The 18477-nt window shown below is 49.7% G+C and overlaps 1 protein-coding gene across 1 annotated transcript; it reads left to right on the forward strand.

The window, feature by feature from the left end:
- The first annotated feature begins 3189 nt into the window (after positions 1–3189).
- CHMP3 (charged multivesicular body protein 3) lies at positions 3190–17424 on the forward strand. The gene is made up of 6 exons (XM_063157906.1): positions 3190–3278; positions 8090–8150; positions 11539–11718; positions 14127–14248; positions 15858–15972; positions 16912–17424. The coding sequence occupies exons 1-6, from the start codon at positions 3234–3236 to the stop codon at positions 17046–17048; spliced, it is 660 nt and encodes a 219-aa protein (XP_063013976.1). The 5' UTR covers positions 3190–3233; the 3' UTR covers positions 17049–17424.
- The last annotated feature ends 1053 nt before the right edge of the window (positions 17425–18477 follow it).

Consider the following 18477-nt stretch of genomic DNA (forward strand, 5'->3'; position numbering starts at 1 on the left):
GCTGCAGCTGAGGTGCTGACACACACAAGTGAGGTGCTGTATCACAGCCCACTGCAGCCTTTCTCTGGCACCTCGGCACTTTGCCAAGAGCTGTGAGTGCTGAGCTGGAGCAATGCTGTGTCCTTGGAGCACTGAGTGCTCGTGGAGTGCACTCTGCTGATGAAGGCTGACCTCCTCACCCTCACACACAGCCCCAGCAGCTCTGCTCCTGTGCACTGGCTCAGCCTTGTTTGCAAAGCTTTGTGCACACCTGTTGCGGCTGAAGACTCGTTCTAATGGCCTCAGCTGCTCTACTCATCCTGTTCTTTTGATGGATGACCCAAACTGCTGGTTAATTAGCAGGAGAGCCGCTGAGGGCACATCCACAGGAGCAGGTAATTATGACCAGCAGGTAGCTGTGGAGGGAGGTTGAGTCCCCTCGTGTCTGGGTTATATAAATTGTTGTGATGCAGTTCCTGGCAACGCATCTGTTACAGAATCTTGAGCAGCTGGTGTAGTGTATGGAGAGTCCCAGCAGGACAGCAGAAGCAGTTGGATGTGTTTATTTTATGAAATGCTCGTGTCAGTAGCAGCAGAAGCATCCAAGGAACATTGTTTTCTACAGTGCAGGATCTCAGACAGCCCTTCCCTGACGTGTTGACAGTTGAACATCCGGAGCAGGGAGCGAAGGAGCAAAGACTGTGCCTGTAACAAGGTCAGCGGTTTCGCTGCTCGCATGTTTTGCCTCGCAGGGCTGGGTTGTGCTGGTGCTTGTGAAGTGTCTTAACTGAGACGCTAAACATTCCTAAAGCATTGTTTTATTCTCTGATGTCTCGTGCCTGGGAGCTGGAGACCAGTTGTAAACAGAAAATGTCAAAGCGCTGAGGTGAGGGTATTCACTTGTTTGTTAGGTTTAATAAAGGCAATGGATGTTTGGTGCTGCTGTTACAAAGGATGGATTTAAATAATCTCTAAAGCTCTTTGTCACTCTGGATTTCATCAATTACTGTTTTATTAGCACTGGCTTTCCCACTGCTGGTGCTCAGTCCAAAATGAGAGCTCTCTTTTCCAAAGCTTGTTTAGGTATTTTTTCTGCATTAGATTCTGGAGGGAAAGATGACCAAGGTGAAACTGTACATTTTTGTAACTCATTAAAAAGTCTGTCTCCAGTAATTAAATAATGAGGGTAAGTATAATCCTAAGGTATTAAAGAGTTAGGTTAAGTTAATAACACCTTTTTCTTTCTAAGCTTTTGCACTCAGTGCATCACTGATTTATTTCTAATGCTCTCAGTCTCAGATTGTGCACTGGGCTGTGAAGAGATGGACTGACTCTCTGGAGCTCCAGCAGAGCGGCTCCAAGCTGTCCCTTCATTTCGGCCAGGTGACCCTGCGGAGAGGAGGGTGAGGATGAGCCAGCCTGGCCTCCGGCATTTCTCCCAAAGAGCCCCAGGGCAGGGTGGCCGTGGGCCGGAATGAGCCCTGCCCTGGCGTGTCCTGGGAAGAGGCCGGAGCGGGAGTCAGCCCTTGCACCGAGGAGTTACGGAGATGGCGGAGTTCCAGAGAAGGGAGCGGAGCTGGGGAAGGCTCTGCAGCACGGGGGTGATGAGCACTGAGGGCGCTCGGCCTGGGGAGGCTCAGGGGCACCTTATTGCTGTGTACGGCTCCTGACAGGAGGGGCAGCCTGATCCCCACCATTATTGCTCTCTACAGCTCCCTCACAGGAGGGGCAGGGTGATTCCCACCCTTATTGCTCTGTACGGCTCCTGACAGGAGGGACAGGGTAATCCCCACCCTTATTGCTCTCTACAGCTCCTGACAGGAGGGGCAGGGTGATCCCCACCATTATTGCTCTGTAGGGCTCCTGACAGGAGGGGCAGGGTGATCCCCACCCTTATTGCTCTGTACAGCTCCTGACAGGAGGGGCACGGTGATCCCCACCATTATTGCTCTCTAGAGCTCCCTGACAGGAGGGACAGGGTGATCCCCACCATTATTGCTCTCTAGAGCTCCCTGACAGGAGGGGCAGGGTGATCCCCACCATTATTGCTCTGTAGGGCTCCTGACAGGAGGGGCAGGGTGATCCCCACCATTATTGCTCTCCAGAGTTCCCTGACAGGAGGGGCAGGGTGATCCCCACCACTATTGCTCTGTACAGCTCCTGACAGGAGGGGCACGGTGATCCCCACCCTTATTGCTCTCCAGAGTTCCCTGACAGGAGGGGCAGGGTGATCCCCACCACTATTGCTCTGTAGGGCTCCTGACAGGAGGGGCAGGGTGATCCCCACCATTATTGCTCTGTACAGCTCCCTGACAGGAGGGGCAGGGTGATCCCCACCATTATTGCTCTGTACAGCTCCCTGACAGGAGGGGCAGGGTGATCCCCACCATTATTGCTCTGTACGGCTCCTGACAGGAGGGGCAGGGTGATCCCCACCATTATTGCTCTCCAGAGTTCCCTGACAGGAGGGGCAGGGTGATCCCCACCATTATTGCTCTGTAGGGCTCCTGACAGGAGGGGCAGGGTGATCCCCACCATTATTGCTCTGTACGGCTCCTGACGGAAGGGACAGGGTGATCCCCACCCTTATTGCACTCCAGAGTTCCCTGACAGGAGGGGCAGCCTGATCCTTACCATTTTTGCTCTCTACAGCTCCCTCACAGGAGGGGCAGCCGGGTGGGGATCAGGTTCTTGTCCCAGGAAACCACCGACAGGACGAGAGGGCGCAGCCTTAAGCTGGGCCAGTAGAGTTCAGGTTGCGCATTAGGAGGAATTTCTTCACATTGGAATGGGCTGCCCAAGGCGGTGGTGGAGTCACTGTCTCTGGAGGTGTTTAAAGGAAGACCGGACGTGGCACCCAGTGCCACAGCGGTGTTCGGCCGTGGTTGGAATCGATAATCTCAGAAATCTTTCCCAACCCGACAGACCCTTGAATGAGTCACAAACACGCTCAGGGTGAGGGCCCGGCGCTCCCTCAGTGCCCGGCGCTCCCTCAGTGCCCGCCCCTCCCTCAGTGCCCGGCGCTCCCTCAGTGCCCGGCGCTCCCTCAGTGCCCGCCCCTCCGCGGGGGCGGGGCCGTGCGCAGCGCCGTGCGCAGCCCCACGTGACTGGCGGGAAGCCGCGAGGGGCGGGGCGAGGCCGTTCAGGCCCGGCCCCCCGCACGGAGTGGGCGGGGCGTGCGTTGGCGCAGGCGCAGTGCGCGCGCCGGCCGGCCCGGCTGCGGGGAGCCGGAAGCGGCGGGCGGGGCGGCCGCCATGGGGCTCTTCGGGAAGACCCCCGAGAAGCCGCCCAAGGAGCTGGTGAGGGGCCGGAGCCGCCGCGGGGCCGGGGGCCGCTGAGGGGCCGGGAGCTGGAGGGGGAGTGGCGGCAGGGCCGGGTGGCGTTGCTGTGATGTCGGACTCGGCCTGGCCCTGGCGGAGGCTGCACCCGGGCCGGGACCGGGCCCTGAGACCTCCGAGAACCCCCCGGTGTCTGGAGGGGCCTGCAGGGAACCGGAGAGGGGCTCTTTGTGAGGAAGTGGAGTGGCGGGGCAAGGGGGAAGGGGTACCGGTTGATAGAGGGGAAGTTCAGGTTAGATCCTGAGAAGGAATTGCTCCCTGCGAGCGTGGTGAGACACTGGAACGGGTTCCCCATGGAAGCTGTGGGTGCCCCATCCCTGGAAATGTTCAAAGCCAAGCTGGATAAGGCCTGGAGCAAGCTGGGATAGTGGAAGGTGTCCCTGCCATAGCAGGGGTGGTTGGAGCTACATGGTCTGTAAGGCTCCTTCCAACTCCCTGATATTCTGTGACTCTATGATTCTAGCTCCTCTTGCAGACACAGCTTTAAAATTTGGAAACAGTAGCTGAGATGTTGGGACTTGTGGGGGGAAGATGAGCCTGTAGACAAACCGTGTGTCCAGGAACAGTTTTCTGCTGTCACAGTGGAATGAAATAATCAAGTCACTGGTGGATTTCACTGTTGCCTTTCCTAAGTAGCTATGAATGTGTTAGAAAACCTGCTGTTTGCTGAGAGGCAGATCATACATTAGAAGAGCAGCAGGGAGAAGAATGACAGGCACACAGGCTGAAGGTCTGGACAAGCTGCAGTGTCACAGATGTTCCCTGGTGCTCTGTAGCAGCTGAGTCCAGGGGAGCCGGCTATGGCTGTTGCTCTCTCTCTAATATCTGGAGAGAACCTGGTGAGAGAATCTGGTGAGGAATGTGCCTTTGGGAGTGTCCTGTGGCAGAGCTCTGTGTGGGCTGGCTCAGTGTGCTGGGCTCCTGAGGGGGTACAGGGGGAGCTGGGGCTGGGGGTGAGCTGTGGAACCCCCACGTGTGTTCCTGCTGCACTCAGGAGTTCTCACCTCCTGCCTGAGGGCTGCTCTTGCTCTTTTGCCTTCTCTAACTGGTGAGCTTGCCATGCTCTCCAGTAGCACAGAGCCTGTGGGCATCTTGGAGCTCTTGGAGGATGGTGCCAGCCACCTTGAACCTTCTTTTGGTGCACAGCAACAGCACAAGGAGCACTGGCCATAAAATAAACCACAATAACTTCCACCTTTACATGAGGAAAAGCTTCCTTCTGCTGACGGTGGAACAGCTGTGGGGTCTCCCTCTCTGGAGCCATTCCAAACCCACCTGGACACTTTGCTGTGTCACCTGCTCTGGGTGACCCTGCCTTGGCAGGAGGTCTGATCTCCAGAGATCCCTTCCCAAGCCAGTGATTCTGTGATTCTCTGCAGAAAACCCTGCAAAGGCAGCATGGGACAGGTGGAGGGAAGGGTGACAAGAGTCCTCTTGCTGTCATGAGCCCTCCCTGGGGGTGCAGGCTGGCATGGTGACTTCACAGGCCTAACACTGATACTGAGGCACCCATTATTAGTTAAAAATTCCTTTCCTCCTGTACCTAACTGCAGCTGATTTTCCTAACTGCTTTTTCTTTCCTTTTAGAAGGAATGAGCAGTAGCTGTGTGTGCATCCTGCTGGAGCCTGCCAGCAGCTGTGCTCAGATGCAGTCCCTGAGCAGGGCTGGGGGAGCCATCCAAGCACTGCAGGAGGATGGGGAGGGGTTGAGATTTTGGTGATGGCAATGATTTGCCCTCAGTTCCTTTGTCTGCCCACTCTGGGTGTGAGATAATTTATTTATGATCAATACAAGGCAAATATCTTCAGCCCTTGTGAAGAGCTGGTGATGCATTCCAGCCTGTCTAAAGCTGGGGATTTGTTGTACTTTTAATGCCATGTCTGGATTGTTTGAAGTTAAAAAGTGGATTTTCCTCCAGTGTGGTGTGAGTTGGCTCTTTTGCTGGCTGATTGTGGAATGGTGCAGTGCTGTGAGGGTGATGTTTTTGTTTAGATCAGGAGTGAAGCAGAATTGTTTCATCAGCCTGAAGCTGTGCTCAGGGTGGTTATCTCTGCTCAGCTGGACCTCATACTCCTGTTCCAGCATTGCTGCCTGTGCCATGGTCTGTGCATGGCCCTGTGTGGGATGGGCACTGTGGGTTCCTCACAGCTCAACACATTGCTGGCTCGTGTAGCTGGGAGCATGGAGCAGAGTCAGTGGGGTTTCCTCCTCCTCTCACACAGAGCAGGAGAAGGGAAGGCACAAACACCCAGCTGTGCCTTTGGGGCACTCAGGTCAGACCCTGGCAGTGCTGGGAAAGAGTTTCTGCTGTCAGAGTGAGCAGGCTGTGATGACAGCACACAGCCAGTCTGATTTCATGGTGTGTTTGTGCTGGGCTGGGCACCCCAGAGGCAGAAGCTGCAAATCCTGCTGTGGCTCACTTGGCAGTTGCTGATTGTGCTGCTGCATGGAGGTTTGTTGTGTGTTGGTTTGTTGTAGAATACAAGTTGTGGAGCAGGTATGACATTTGAGGCAGGACAGAGCTCTGTCATGTTTCTCTCAGTCTCTCCCCCCTGCTTTTTCCCTCTCACGTTAAAAGGGACCTTTTTGGCTTTCTGTCAGGGTGAGGAGTGACTCTCCTCTGTTACCTCCCCTGCTCTGAAGAACAACAGGGGAGGCTGCACTCAGTTCTGGGTTTGGGTTTTTTTTTTACCTGTAACTCAGGGTTTAATTAAAAGTACAGGAGCTTTGTGAAACCTGTTAGAAACTTCTGCACCTCTGCAGGGCTTTGGGTTGTATGTGGGGGTTTTTAAGCTGATTTTGTACTTGGGCACCTCAAATGATGGCTTTTGTCTGCAGTCAAACCATGACCAAGAGAAAGTCTTCTGAGACTGGTGAAAGTCTGATAAATCTGTTGCTCTGCTGGGTTTGTGCACCAAAGAGAACTTGCTTTACAAGTTTTCATTGCACAAGTTCTCCTCACTCTGCTCCCCTGGATGGTCAGGGCAAGTGGAGCTCCCTGGGTGAGCCACAGGATCTGGAACAGAGAGATCTTGGCAGGTGCCAGGAGGGAGCTGCCAAAGGAGTGGCTGTGTTTGAACAGCACCAACGGCAGGGGAAGGGAAGCTGGAGGGCAGAGAGACCTCAGCAAGGGGGAGGAACCAGCAGGAACCTCAAAATGTTGAGCAATGCAAGACTGGGAGGGATGTGCAGCCTGGGGCTGGCTGGGCACCAGCTCTGCAGGAAGGGATCTGCTTTCCCATGGATAATAAATGAGTTCTGAGCTCCCAGTGCACCTCTGCAGCAGTGAGGGCAAACAGGGTGTGTTGGGAGGCTGTGCTCACAGTGCTGGGTGCTCTGTCACTGTGCTGCTCAGCAAAGGGGCCACACCTGCACAAGTGTCCCAGTGTGGGCACCCAGCTCAGGAGGGATCTCTGCAGGCTAAGGAAGGGTGGCAGAGGCTGCACAAGTGTCCCAGTGTGGGCACCCAGCTCAGGGGGGATCTCTGCAAGCTGGGGAAGGGTGGCACAGGCTGCACAAGTGTCCCAGTGTGGGCACCCAGCTCAGGAGGATCTCTGCAGGCTGGGGAAGGGTGGCACAGGCTGCACAAGTGTCCCAGTGTGGGCACCCAGCTCAGGAGGATCTCTGCAGGCTGGGGAAGGGTGGCAGAGGCTGCACAAGTGTCCCAGTGTGGGCACCCAGCTCAGGAGGATCTCTGCAGGCTGGGGAAGGGTGGCAGAGGCTGCACGAGTGTCCCAGTGTGGGCACCCAGCTCAGGGAGGATCTCTGCAGGCTAAGGAAGGGTGGCACAGGCTGCACGAGTGTCCCAGTGTGGGCACCCAGCTCAGGAGGGATCTCTGCAGGCTGGGGAAGGGTGGCAGAGGCAATCAGGATGGAGGAGGGCTGGAGCCTGTGGTGCAGGAGGAGTGGGAACTGTGCTAGTTTTGGCTTGGAGAAGGTGAAGGAGGAAAGATTTAAAGCCTCTCCCTGCCTCTGCTGGGGTTGTGGTCAAGGCACAGACAGGTTCCTCTGGGGTGGGGGGCTACAGCCACAGCTGGCCAGAGGAGAGTTTTGAGTTGAACATGAAAGGCCAGCTTGGATGGAGCTCTAAGCAGTCTGGTTCAGTGGAAGGTGGCCCTGCCAACAGCAGGGCACTGGAAATATTTGGTCTTTAAGGTCCCTTCCAACCCAAATCATTCCAGGATTCTCAGAGGAAAAGTCTTCACCACCCAGGAGTAATTTCAGTGCATCTGCTCAGAGTGGCTGTGAAGTCTCTGCCCTCAGACTGTGTCAAAACTCCATGGATGAGACCTGGACAACCTGTCTGAGCTCTGAACTTGATCCTGCTTTGGGCTGGGGCTGGCTTGGAGACCTGCTGGAGATCTGACTGCAATGGGCAGTGGCACTCTTGGGGCTGTCATGTGTGCCAAATCTGTCCCTTGTGCTGAACCCCCCTGGGGCAATTCCCTGTGTGGGCAGTGAGCCAGGCTGTGAGCAGCTGACTCCCAAACCACATCCTGCACTCCTTGAAGAGTTTTGGTTGGAAGGGATCCATAAAGGTCCTCCTTAACAAATTGTCTGAACATGAAGAGCAGTGCAGTAATTGATGGTATCTCTGCAATGTTTGGGGGTTTTATCATTTGAATAATGAAATATTTGAACATCACTCACGACTTGCAGCTCATGCATTTTGAAGTGCTGCTTTTGATACTGAATGTTTAAGTTACATGAAAGTATAAAAGCATAGTTTTGAAGTTGGAATTTCAAGTAACTCTCACTTTCTCTTTTTCAGGTCAATGAGTGGTCCTTGAAGATAAGGAAAGAAATGAGAGTGATTGATAGACAGATCAGAGGTTTGTACTTGTGTCTCATGTTTTGTTTTTACTCTCCTTGTGTGTCTTCAAGGTTTTTTTTTTACTTTAATTGAGGCAGGCTGTGAAATTTAATAACTTGGGGTAGTCTGTCACATCTGGAGTAAAGGAAGATAAATGTGATCCTGGGCCAGACTCAGTCTGTGTTACAAAATGATGCTGCTGTGAAGTTATCCTAGGAACATTTTCAAAAGAACATGAACATTTCATGCTCCCAGTAAGACATAATGCTCTTAAATCCCTTTGGATAACATGTATTAGACTTATTATCCAGAATTTCACCAACACTGATTTAATGAGCAGTATCAGCATGGTAAATAATTCCACATATGGACAGTTCAACTGGCATGTTCTGGTGTGAAAGTGCACATGCCAAGCAAAAGTAGCTTGCTGTCAGCTTGGAAAAATTACAAACAGAAGAGAGGAAGGAAAAAAAAAAGTATTTTCTGTGTGTGGGTGCTTTGGTATTAAATAATGAGCATTGCACTGCTGAATGTGTCTTGAAAAGCAGAGGAGTTGCTTAATATTGCACTGCTGTTAGTTCAGAATTTGTTCTACCTGCCTTCCCTGAGCCTGAAAATAGGTTTGGGCCTAGGTTTTGTTTTCCCCTTATTTCTTATTTCAAGTCCCTGCCCTGTCCCTGGCATTTGTCCGTGGGAGGTGCTGGTGAAGGATATTTTGTGTCAGCATCTGGTTCCTGTTTGCAGTGGCACCCTGAGGAGCACATCCTGCATTCCCCATCCCTGCCCAGCCCTGTGCCTCTGCAGTGGCCTGGCAGGGTTTGTGTCTTGCAGACTTGCAGGAGCTGGTTGGAGAAGGTTGCTTGTGCAGTACAAAGTCTGTCCTTGGCTCCAGCATGAGGAGCAGAGTTTGTGTCTTTCCCAGGAAAATTGATCTACAGGGATGTGAATTCTTTTACTTTCCCCAGGGCACTTTGTGTGGCTGTATCAGGCACAGAGGAGCTGCTACTCTGATCTTACTAGCAAAATGTGTTTTAGAGGTGCATCTTCCACAGAAGCAAAATACCCACATATTCACTACTGATGTTTCTGGAAATTTTGGGTTTCTCTTAACTTTTTACATGCCATAATGCTTTTAATGGCCTGCACAGATACTAGGTTACATGGTTGTGTGATAGTTTGATGTAGATTAATCTAATTATTTTAGCAGCTCTAAACCTGTGTGTGTTTCAGAGTCCTACATTCACAGAAATACAGTTCAGCACTAGCCACCAACCATCTGCTGCACTGATAATTGCCTTTAAAATAAGGTACAGAATATCTTGGTGCCAGGATTTCACATTTTACCCAAGGTCACCTATGGATTGGTTGTGCTGGACACTTCCCAGGCTAGCAGGCTGCTCCTGAAGGATGGCAGCCAAGTGCCACCAAAAGCTTCCTCAGAAGTTACCCACTGCAGCTGGATTCTGCCATGCTCTCCTGTTCCACCTGAGCCTGACACAGGAAATCCCTGCAATCTTTAAGGAAGGATGCTAAGCTGGAACCTGTCTTAGTTTCCTTGGGGAAGGCTGTGCTGGATGTGTTTGAACAAGGCAGCACTGGATCCACCTGGGATGAACTGAGTGGGCTTGGATCACTTGGGCACTTGGCTTGAGAGTCAGCAGAGTTACTGAAATAGCAACACGCTCTTTGAAACCATCTGTTGTTGGACTCTGGCTGCTGGAGTGATTTCTCTTTGGGGTAGGCTGTCTTTCAGAGCTTGGAAGGTTTGGAGAGATGAAAGGTATCCTTGTTCCTTCAGAATTGAAATTTTTGAGTAGATAGAGTTGGAGTAACACAGTAACTTTGTGTTTTGCTGAGCTGTGAGTCCCTCTCACAGGTGCTTGGGCTGCTTTGTGCCTCTTGTGCTTGAATGTGCTGCAGAGGCACTGGGGAGGTGGCTTTGGCTCCCTTGAGGAGTGTGGCTGGCACTGCCCTTCCGAGATGGGGTTGGCAGTTCCTGCATCCTTGTGCCACTGATCTCATACCCAGCACTTGCTGCCAGTGAGAGCATTCCCCTGGGGCAGGCTGCCCTGCACAACCCTTGGGGTTGTTTTCAGCCTGCCAGAGTGAGTGTTGTAATTCCTCAGTGCTGCTGGGTTCTTCTGGTGCTTTCTGTTTCCTGCTGGATCACTTCAGCTCTTTCTTACCTGGGACTCAGCTCAGTCCCATGTCTGACACACAAATGTCTTCAGGTTTGTGGTGTTTCTGAAAATAATAGTGGGAAAGCAGCAAAGGTTTGTTTTTCTGATTTGAATCCTACAGCTTTCTGCCAGTCCTTTAAGGTAAACACCTCAGTGAATGACACTGAGAGAGTTACTGCTCTTGAGTACAGGGTGCACTAGCTCCCACCTGAGAAGCTGTGGTGAGGTCTCTAGGTGCCAGAAGGAGTGTGTTGATGCCTTTGTTTTTATAAAAGGGCAGCTTCTGATTCTTCCAATGTGTAACTTTGTCTGGCATAAATCAAGAAGACTCAAAGCTAAATCTGAGCAGAGGCTTTCTTTGAAAAAATTGTTCTTGTGGTCATTTCAATCAACTCTTTGCAGGAAGGTGAGGAACCCTTACTATCTGAAGTCTTTATTTAGTTTAGGATAATTTTTCTTATGGACTCTGAGATCCACATTTCATCAGTGACTAATTTATTGCTGAGTCTGGAAAAGAAAGGAGATTGATATTGTCCTGCTTACTCTTGCACTTTTTACTCTGGGCTTTTTGGAGTACCTGGCTCCTCCTGTTCACAGCCAGTGTTACCTGGCAGGGCAGAACTGTCAGCAGTCACATCAGATTTGCTGGAGAAACCACTGGTATTTAAGAATTTTAATAGTTCAAATCCAGCCATGCTGGATTTGCTCTTTGCTCATGCTTAGTTCAGTATTCCCACTTAAACACACTCTTAAAAAAGCTGTGGAACAAAGCTGGATGCCAGGAGAGTTTGTACAGGATGTTTCAAGTTGGATGTATATTTTGTGTATATTTATTTGCATCAGGCCAGTTTAATAGTCAGGAAGTTACTCTGAAGTTGTGAGTCAAGTCTTCCTCTCAGAGTGCTGTGTTCTTAGAGGACCTTTTTTGCTTTGTAAGCTCTTAGTCAGCTCAGCATCATGGACTGATATTCTCAGGCAGTCCTTTAGAGCTCTCTTGACTGCAAAGGAAATTACAGAGCTGGGTGTTCAGTAATGAGAATTTTCCTATTAAGATTTAGCTGAATTAATCAGTTGACATGTAAATCAGCCCAGAACAAGGTAACAGAGGGAATGTGAAATCAAGCAGAAACAATTCTTTCCATTGGAAACACACCTCAACAAATGGCTGATTTCTCTTCTATATCCTTAGGAGTTGGTCACTGTTTGCTGTGTTTCTCTGTGCTCCAGATATCCAGAGGGAAGAGGAGAAGGTGAAGAGGTCAATAAAGGATGCTGCCAAGAAGAACCAGAGAGATGTGTGTGTGATCCTGGCCAAGGAGCTGGTCCGCTCTCGGAGGGCCGTCAGCAAACTCTATGCATCCAAAGCTCACATGAACTCAGTTCTCATGGGCATGAAGAACCAGCTTGGTAAGAGCAATTCTGGGCCCAGGCACTGCTCTGGCAGTAGAAGTGAGGTCTGAGGTTTCCTTGTCCAGAACCAAAGTTAAATGCAGGCAGAGCTTGAATGTGGGAGCAGCTGTGCTCCTGTGGAGAGCAGCTGATTCCTGTGGGCTTCAGGAACCTGGGAAGATCATCCCAGAGCTGTGAGGCTGCTGGAGTTCTGCCCCCTGACCCCAGCAGGCACATGCAGCCACACTGTCAGAGCAGAGCCTTTGCCACCACCCCATAAACACACACAGCTTTCACTCACTGTCAGCAGCTCCACCTGCTCTTCCTCTTCAGGTCCACTTGTAGAACACACACACAGCACACACAACAGAGCAGTTGTTCCAGGAGCTGCTCTCAGATGCTCTGTCCAAGCTGGCCAGACACCTGCTACCTGCCCCAGATTTCCTTCTCTGCCTGAACTGCTGGTGCCTGGCCCTGCAGGCCCCTGAGGTTTCTGTGTTCCCTGCTCCACTTCAGTCCTTCCCCAATCTACCTTTGGTCATTCCCCTAAGATGCAGATATGTTCCTGTAATCCCATTAAAAGATCCATTGCAAGTTTTCCCCATGTCCAGACATGCTCTTTTCCCCTACATCCCTGTAAGGAGTCCTGCACCCCTGCAGGCAGGATTGAGCCTGCAGGATTCTCTGAGGCTGTTTCTCCAGTGCCCTGCCTGGATGGGTGTCCCACCCTGGGCTCTGAAGAAGTCAGGGAGCTCCCAGTTTTGGTTTCCTGGGGTTCCTGCCCTCATTGTCCCCTGCATCCTTGCTGGTTCCCTGTTTGCTGGGATGAGCTGCTCAGCAGATGATGTGACAGCTCTCCTCAGAGCCTGAGGGTTCCAGTGGTGTGGGAATCCCATGCTCTGGAACTGAGCTCACAGCAGCTGGGAGCACATTCTCAGTGTGCATTTCCAAAGAGTTGGAATGCCTTCCTGATACCCCTGTGTCCTGGTGGAGCCTGTGTCCCTGATTTTGACAGGATCTGTCACAGGAGTAGAATTCTCTTCATTGTGTAGATGTTGCTTCCCTAGCAAGAGTCTGGGGGCATTTACCACCAGCTGCATGGGCATGGGGCAGCCGTGCTTGATTTCTTAGTGTGGATGAACCCTTTTGCCCCTTGACTTAACACCCATGTTCTGTAAACCCTCCCTGGTCCTTTGTGTTCTCCAGAACCAGCAGATTTTCCCTGTTCCTTATCCACATCAGAAATCTGTTAAAATATACTTCCTGCAGAGTTTTCCAGAGCTGGAAGCAGTCCAGCCTGTAACAAGCAGAGCAGGAAGCTGTAAAGACAGGAGAAGACTTGGTGGAGATGAACAAGCTGCTGAAATGTCAAAGCATTTCCTCCACCCCAGCATCATCCAAGTAGATTTTAATGTTGGATGAGTGATAAAACATAAAACATGTAAGGGTGATTTTATGATTGTTCAAATGTGGCTCCCCATGCACCTCACTCAGGAAAGGAAGGTTGGTCCATCCTTGCACCTTAAGGTGTCTCTTAAAAGGAAAAACTCAAAACTGCCTCCTCCTTATTACCAGTGCCAACATCTTCATCTTCCTGGGAACGTTCTGATACATTTAGATAGGAAATGTGGAGGAATCTAGAATTCAGTCTGGGGTTTGTTTGAGAAATGACCACTCAAGGCAAGGTGTCTGTTAGTTTGTTACAAGTGTAGCGCTCTTAAATTACTAAAATGAAAAATAATATGTGCTGTGCCTTTATTTTGCTTCATGAAGGAGTGACCATTTTATATCCAAACAGGTAAGTTCTCCATGTCCAGGAAACTGCAAAGATAGATGGCAGAATTCAAAAAACTTCCAAGTACCCTTAATTACTGCTTTTTGATCTTGGTATATCAATACATGTGAGGAGAGCTTATAAGTTAGAATAGCCTTTGGAAAGAGTTTTGTTAAATTTAAACAAGCTTATTTGTGGCTTGTCTGCTTCAGCATTAATGTTGTAGCTTACTCTTTGCTGTGGAACTTTGCAGCAGAACTTGTGCCAGGGCTGGTGTCAGTGGCTGGTGTCAGGCAGGAGATCCTGGTTCAGCAGTCACTGCAGCTCTGCTGCTGAGGGGCTGGGCAGGAGCAGCTTTTTCCTCTCTTTGCTGACCTGGGTGCAGCTGGGGTGAAATCTCTCTGCAGCCCACCTGGGCTCCTCATTGCACAGTGCATTTATAGCTTTGCTATAAATGTCACTTCTCCAATGTGGGTATAAGTTGGGCTTTTCCAGGAATTTAGTCAAGAGTGAAGAAGTGCAATGCCTGTTTATTTTTTAAATTGCATTGCCTAAATGTAAACAAATTTCCATGTAGAGATGATATCATTTCTCTGCTTTCAGCAGTGCATGAATTGTTCTTCAAACTGTTCTGTGCCTCTCTCCTTCACAGCTGTCCTCAGAGTAGCAGGTTCACTGCAGAAGAGCACAGAAGTCATGAAAGCTATGCAAAATCTAGTAAAAATCCCAGAAATCCAAGCAACAATGAGGGACTTGTCCAAAGAGATGATGAAGGTAAGGTCTGGCACATAAATGAGACTTGGGTGAGCTCAATGTGGCTGTCTCTGAGCTGTGCAGTCACTTGGGTGTCCCCTTTGTCACAGGGAGCTCAGGACACACTGACTCCGTGGCCAGTCTGGTACTGGAGACACAAAGAGTTTAAAATCTAACAGCAAAAAGCTGCTAGACCAACATTCCTAATAATAATTTTGAGTCAAAATTGGCAACATATGGGGAATTTATTTGCCATGGACATGTTCAAAGAATGAACAATTTTCAGGCATTTATATACACTATAACAGCCAAGATCTTTTTAATACACACACCTAAAAATCTGCCCAATTTATTGCATCATGGTAGAGATGTTTTGTTTCTTTTAATTACCAGCAGAACATCTCATCTGTCTTTGTTTAATGGATAACCTGAGTTTCGTCCAGCTAACAGTGCTTCATTAAATTTGCTGTCCTGCTTAGACAATTACTATTGATTAAGTTTTCTGGGGAGTACAAGCCTTAACTTTCTCAAGAACATTCTTGATTCCTTAACTTTCTCAAGAACATTCTTGTTCTATGACACCTAAATGATCTCTAGTTATATGATAACCATTAAACAATTCTTTATTGAATTTTGTTCTTCAGCTGTAGATTCTCTAAGGGCTCTGGGTCCATAGAGTTCCTTTCTGCAGGTGCAGTGAGGTAATTTCTCAGGGTTTCCTACTGACACTTAGCCAATACAGATCTAAACCAATACCAGCCAAAATAACACAATCAAACATACCTTAACAAATTAAGTTTATTACAAAATTTTTAAAGAATCACAAAACTCCTGGCTAATTCAGATATAACTCACTGTCACTGGTTTAAAGCATCCAGCTCAGTAAAGTGTCTCCATGTGATGGGAGTGCTCTGATTTGAAAGCATACATAATTCTCTGTTATGACTCTTACATTTTCAACTGCCAAAGTTGTTTTGCTTTTTCCCTTCTTACCACTCTAGACTGTTTAGTTCAAATAAGTTTATTTCTAAATAATTTTATCTTTGTGTACCAGCATGGTTTGGCCATATCTGGGTTGCAGGGCCTGCAAAGGAATCATTTCAAATGCAGATCCAAAAACCAAGCTGTGTCAAAGAGCAGTTTTACAGTGTGCTGCAGAGTTCATGCTGCATGACTGAAACTTACACTTGTATTTCACATGTTTGGAGCAGGCTGGGCTCTTGGTTTAGATGTGCAACAGCAGTAAATAACCATGGAATCATGGAATGGCTTGGGTTGGAAAGGATCTTAGAGGTCATGTAATTCCAGCCCCATCTAACCTGGCTGGGAGCACTCCCAGGGACTGGGCATCCACAGCTTCTCTGGGGAGCCTGTTCCAGCTCACAGGGAAGAATTTCTTCCTAATACCTAATTTAAATCTCTCCTCTTTTGGTTTAAATAACTTGATGTTTTCCAAGTGAGAACAGGTGCCTTTAATCCTCAGTTTTCTTCCTGCTTTTCCTCTGCAGGAGAGATGTGTGCTCATGTTACATGCCTGGATAGGCAGAACCCCATCTCCCAAGGAGAAATGAGTTTTCTTACTCTGCTGTTTCCAAGGGCATCACAGGCTGCCTTGTTCTTTTCCTGCTAGGCTGGGATTATAGAGGAAATGCTGGAGGACACCTTTGAAGGCCTGGAGGATCAGGAGGAGATGGAGGAGGAAGCTGAGGCAGAAATTGACAAAATCCTTTTTGAAATTACAGCTGGTGAGTTTGTGGGTGCTGAGAGCCAGGTCCCTGCTCTGTTCAATAAGCTGCAACAGTGAAATCTTCACCTACTCTGTGCTCTCCCAGTGGCATCTCTTCCCTTGGTGATGGGCAGAGAGCTCTGACAAGCTGATTTCTCAGGGAACACTGCCTGAGAAGGCCAGTGGGGCTCAGCAGGGCAGAACTAATATCCATCAGCTGCTCTCTGTGCAGTTATGTAATTGAGGCTCTCACAGATCTGTGTGTGGCTGTGCACTGAATCCTCTTCACAAGGTGAGACTGACATGATTGGCTGGGTATTGTTATTAATGAAACCAAGAAATGATTGTTATTAATGAAACCAGAAACTCTGCTGCACTGCCTTGAGTCACAGGCTGTGTTGTGAGTCCTGGCAGTAACATGCTGTGTCTTGTTTGGGGGAAAAAACCCAAAACAAACACAAAATCCCTCTTAAAGCCAAAACCACAACTTCTGCCTTGCAGCTCATGAAGTAATAATGATTTACTGGTTCAGTTATTTGACTTGGAGTATGCTTAGAATGCTCCTTTCACCTGGATTGCTTGTGATGTGGTGTGACAGAAACAAGCACGGGGCTGCACTCAGCTGCACCACCCTGCTGGCACCTTGTGCTCAGTGCCTGGCACCTTGCCCTGTTCTTTCTCATCCTCATTTGCCTTCTCCATCCTGTTCCCTGCTCCCGGGCGAGCAGCAGGGCCTGGGGGGAGCTGGGAGCCTCCTGCAGAGGGGAAGGAGCACAGGGGCTCAGAGCAGGCAGGGCAGTGCTGCAGGACAGCCATCACCCCGGGGCTGGCCCTGCCTCTGCTCAGGGCTGTGACCTCCGTGGGAAATGACTGCTTGGGTTGTGTTAGGTGTCCCCAAAAGGCACTAATTATGAAATGAAGACCTGGCACTCACTAATGAGCCTGTTTGCTGTTGCAGGGGCCTTGGGGAAAGCTCCCAGTAAAGTGACAGATGCTCTGCCAGAGCCTGAGCCCATGGGGGCAGCAGCTGCTGCCGTGGATGAGGAGGAGGACATCGAGGCCATGCAGTCCCGGCTGGCCACCCTCAGGAGCTAGGCCCAGCATGGATGGGTACAGTTGGCTTGGTTTTATTCTGTCCTACCTTCAAAATGCAAAACTTTATGTATTCTCACTTATGTAATATATATATTTTTTTTTTGTTTCTTCCTGAGGATTTTTTCCTCCAAGACACTACTGTAATATACTTCTTGCAGTTTTCTGTTCAGCCCATGTTTCCTGTGGTGACATGGCAAGGGTGGTGTAATGTTATGTATTTTTAGACATAAAGTCCTGAAATATATTCTCATCTTCAAGCAGCATTTCTCTCTAACAGGCACTTTGGTTTAATCTGCTACCAAAAACCTCCAGCACTGTCAAGATCTGTGTTTTCCTGAATCAATACAAATTTTATTAAAGCTGCTTCTAACAGTCACTGCCATGGCAGCAGTTTAGTTTGCATCACTTTGGCCTTTCACAAACAATACCCCCATCTTAACACCTCCCTTTTAGTTTTATTACACTTTTCTTTAGCACATTTAGGGCCTTCACTGCATGGTTAGAGAGAAGTTTTCAGTCTGTTCCAGCTCTGTATGGTCCCAGGGGAGCCTGGCTTTGCCAAGGCCTGGCACAGTGAGGGCAGGGCAGGTGGCAGCAGTGGGAGGGGGCCCTGCCTCACCAGGCTGCTGGCAAAGCTTCCCTTGGCAGTGCCAAGGCCTCTCTGCTGCTCCAAGAGCACATTCCAGGGCCACAGGAGAGCTGTGTCTCCTCCCATGGATGTCGTGGCTCACAAAAGGCTGTTTGGAAACCAAAAATCTCTGACCCAAACCTGTCACTGCCACAGCACCTCCCCAGCAAAGGCCAGAGCTCTTCATTGAAGGAAGCCAAGTCTCCAAATAATTGTACCCTGACAGCAAGGGTAGAAAAACACACAAGGCACACAGAGAGCTGGATGGAGCCCAACACCTCCCAGTTTCAGCCATAAAAGCATGGGAAGGGCCAAGCACTGCTCACCTTTGTGCTGGGGGAGGCAGAGTACCCCCAGTGCTTCAGGGCTCTGCAATTCAAGTGCTCATCTCCACCCCAAATGCAACAAAAACCGGCAGGAGGGACAGCTTGTTTCTTGTGGTCTTAAAAAACCCAGAAAGGACACATCAGAAACAAAGTGGGTGAGAGCTGCAATAAAACAAGACTGAACAGCAGCACAGTGGTAAGAGCTCAAAATGCAGCTTCAACAATGAGTCTTTTCAGATCTATGAGCACACACAGGGTGTGTGAGGCCAGTGTGACTCAGCTCCCTGGGAGGGATCTGCATTCCAGCTGGTGCCAAGGGAAGCAATGAACCTGCTCACTGTCATCTCCTTCAATGTGACAGTCCAAGGGAGAACCTTCAGGTAAGTGTTGTGTTTAAGCACACTTGACAAATTCAAGCACAAATGCCAATTCAAGGCACCTGAGGTGACTAGAACAAGTTATTTACTGTCAAGAG

Source organism: Melospiza melodia, chromosome 5 (assembly GCF_035770615.1).
Source record: "Melospiza melodia melodia isolate bMelMel2 chromosome 5, bMelMel2.pri, whole genome shotgun sequence".
Taxonomy (NCBI): Eukaryota; Metazoa; Chordata; class Aves; order Passeriformes; family Passerellidae; genus Melospiza; species Melospiza melodia.

What these genes read in the sequence shown, in the direction of transcription:
- CHMP3 (XM_063157906.1), top strand. Translation starts at nt 3,234, where the DNA reads ATGGGGCTCTTCGGGAAGACCCCCGAGAAGCCGCCCAAGGAGCTG. An exon ending in GGGCATGAAGAACCAGCTTG is followed by an intron (nt 11,719 to 14,126) that starts GTAAGAGCAATT and finishes TCTCCTTCACAG; the next exon opens with CTGTCCTCAGAGTAGCAGGT. An exon ending in CCTTTTTGAAATTACAGCTG is followed by an intron (nt 15,973 to 16,911) that starts GTGAGTTTGTGG and finishes TTGCTGTTGCAG; the next exon opens with GGGCCTTGGGGAAAGCTCCC.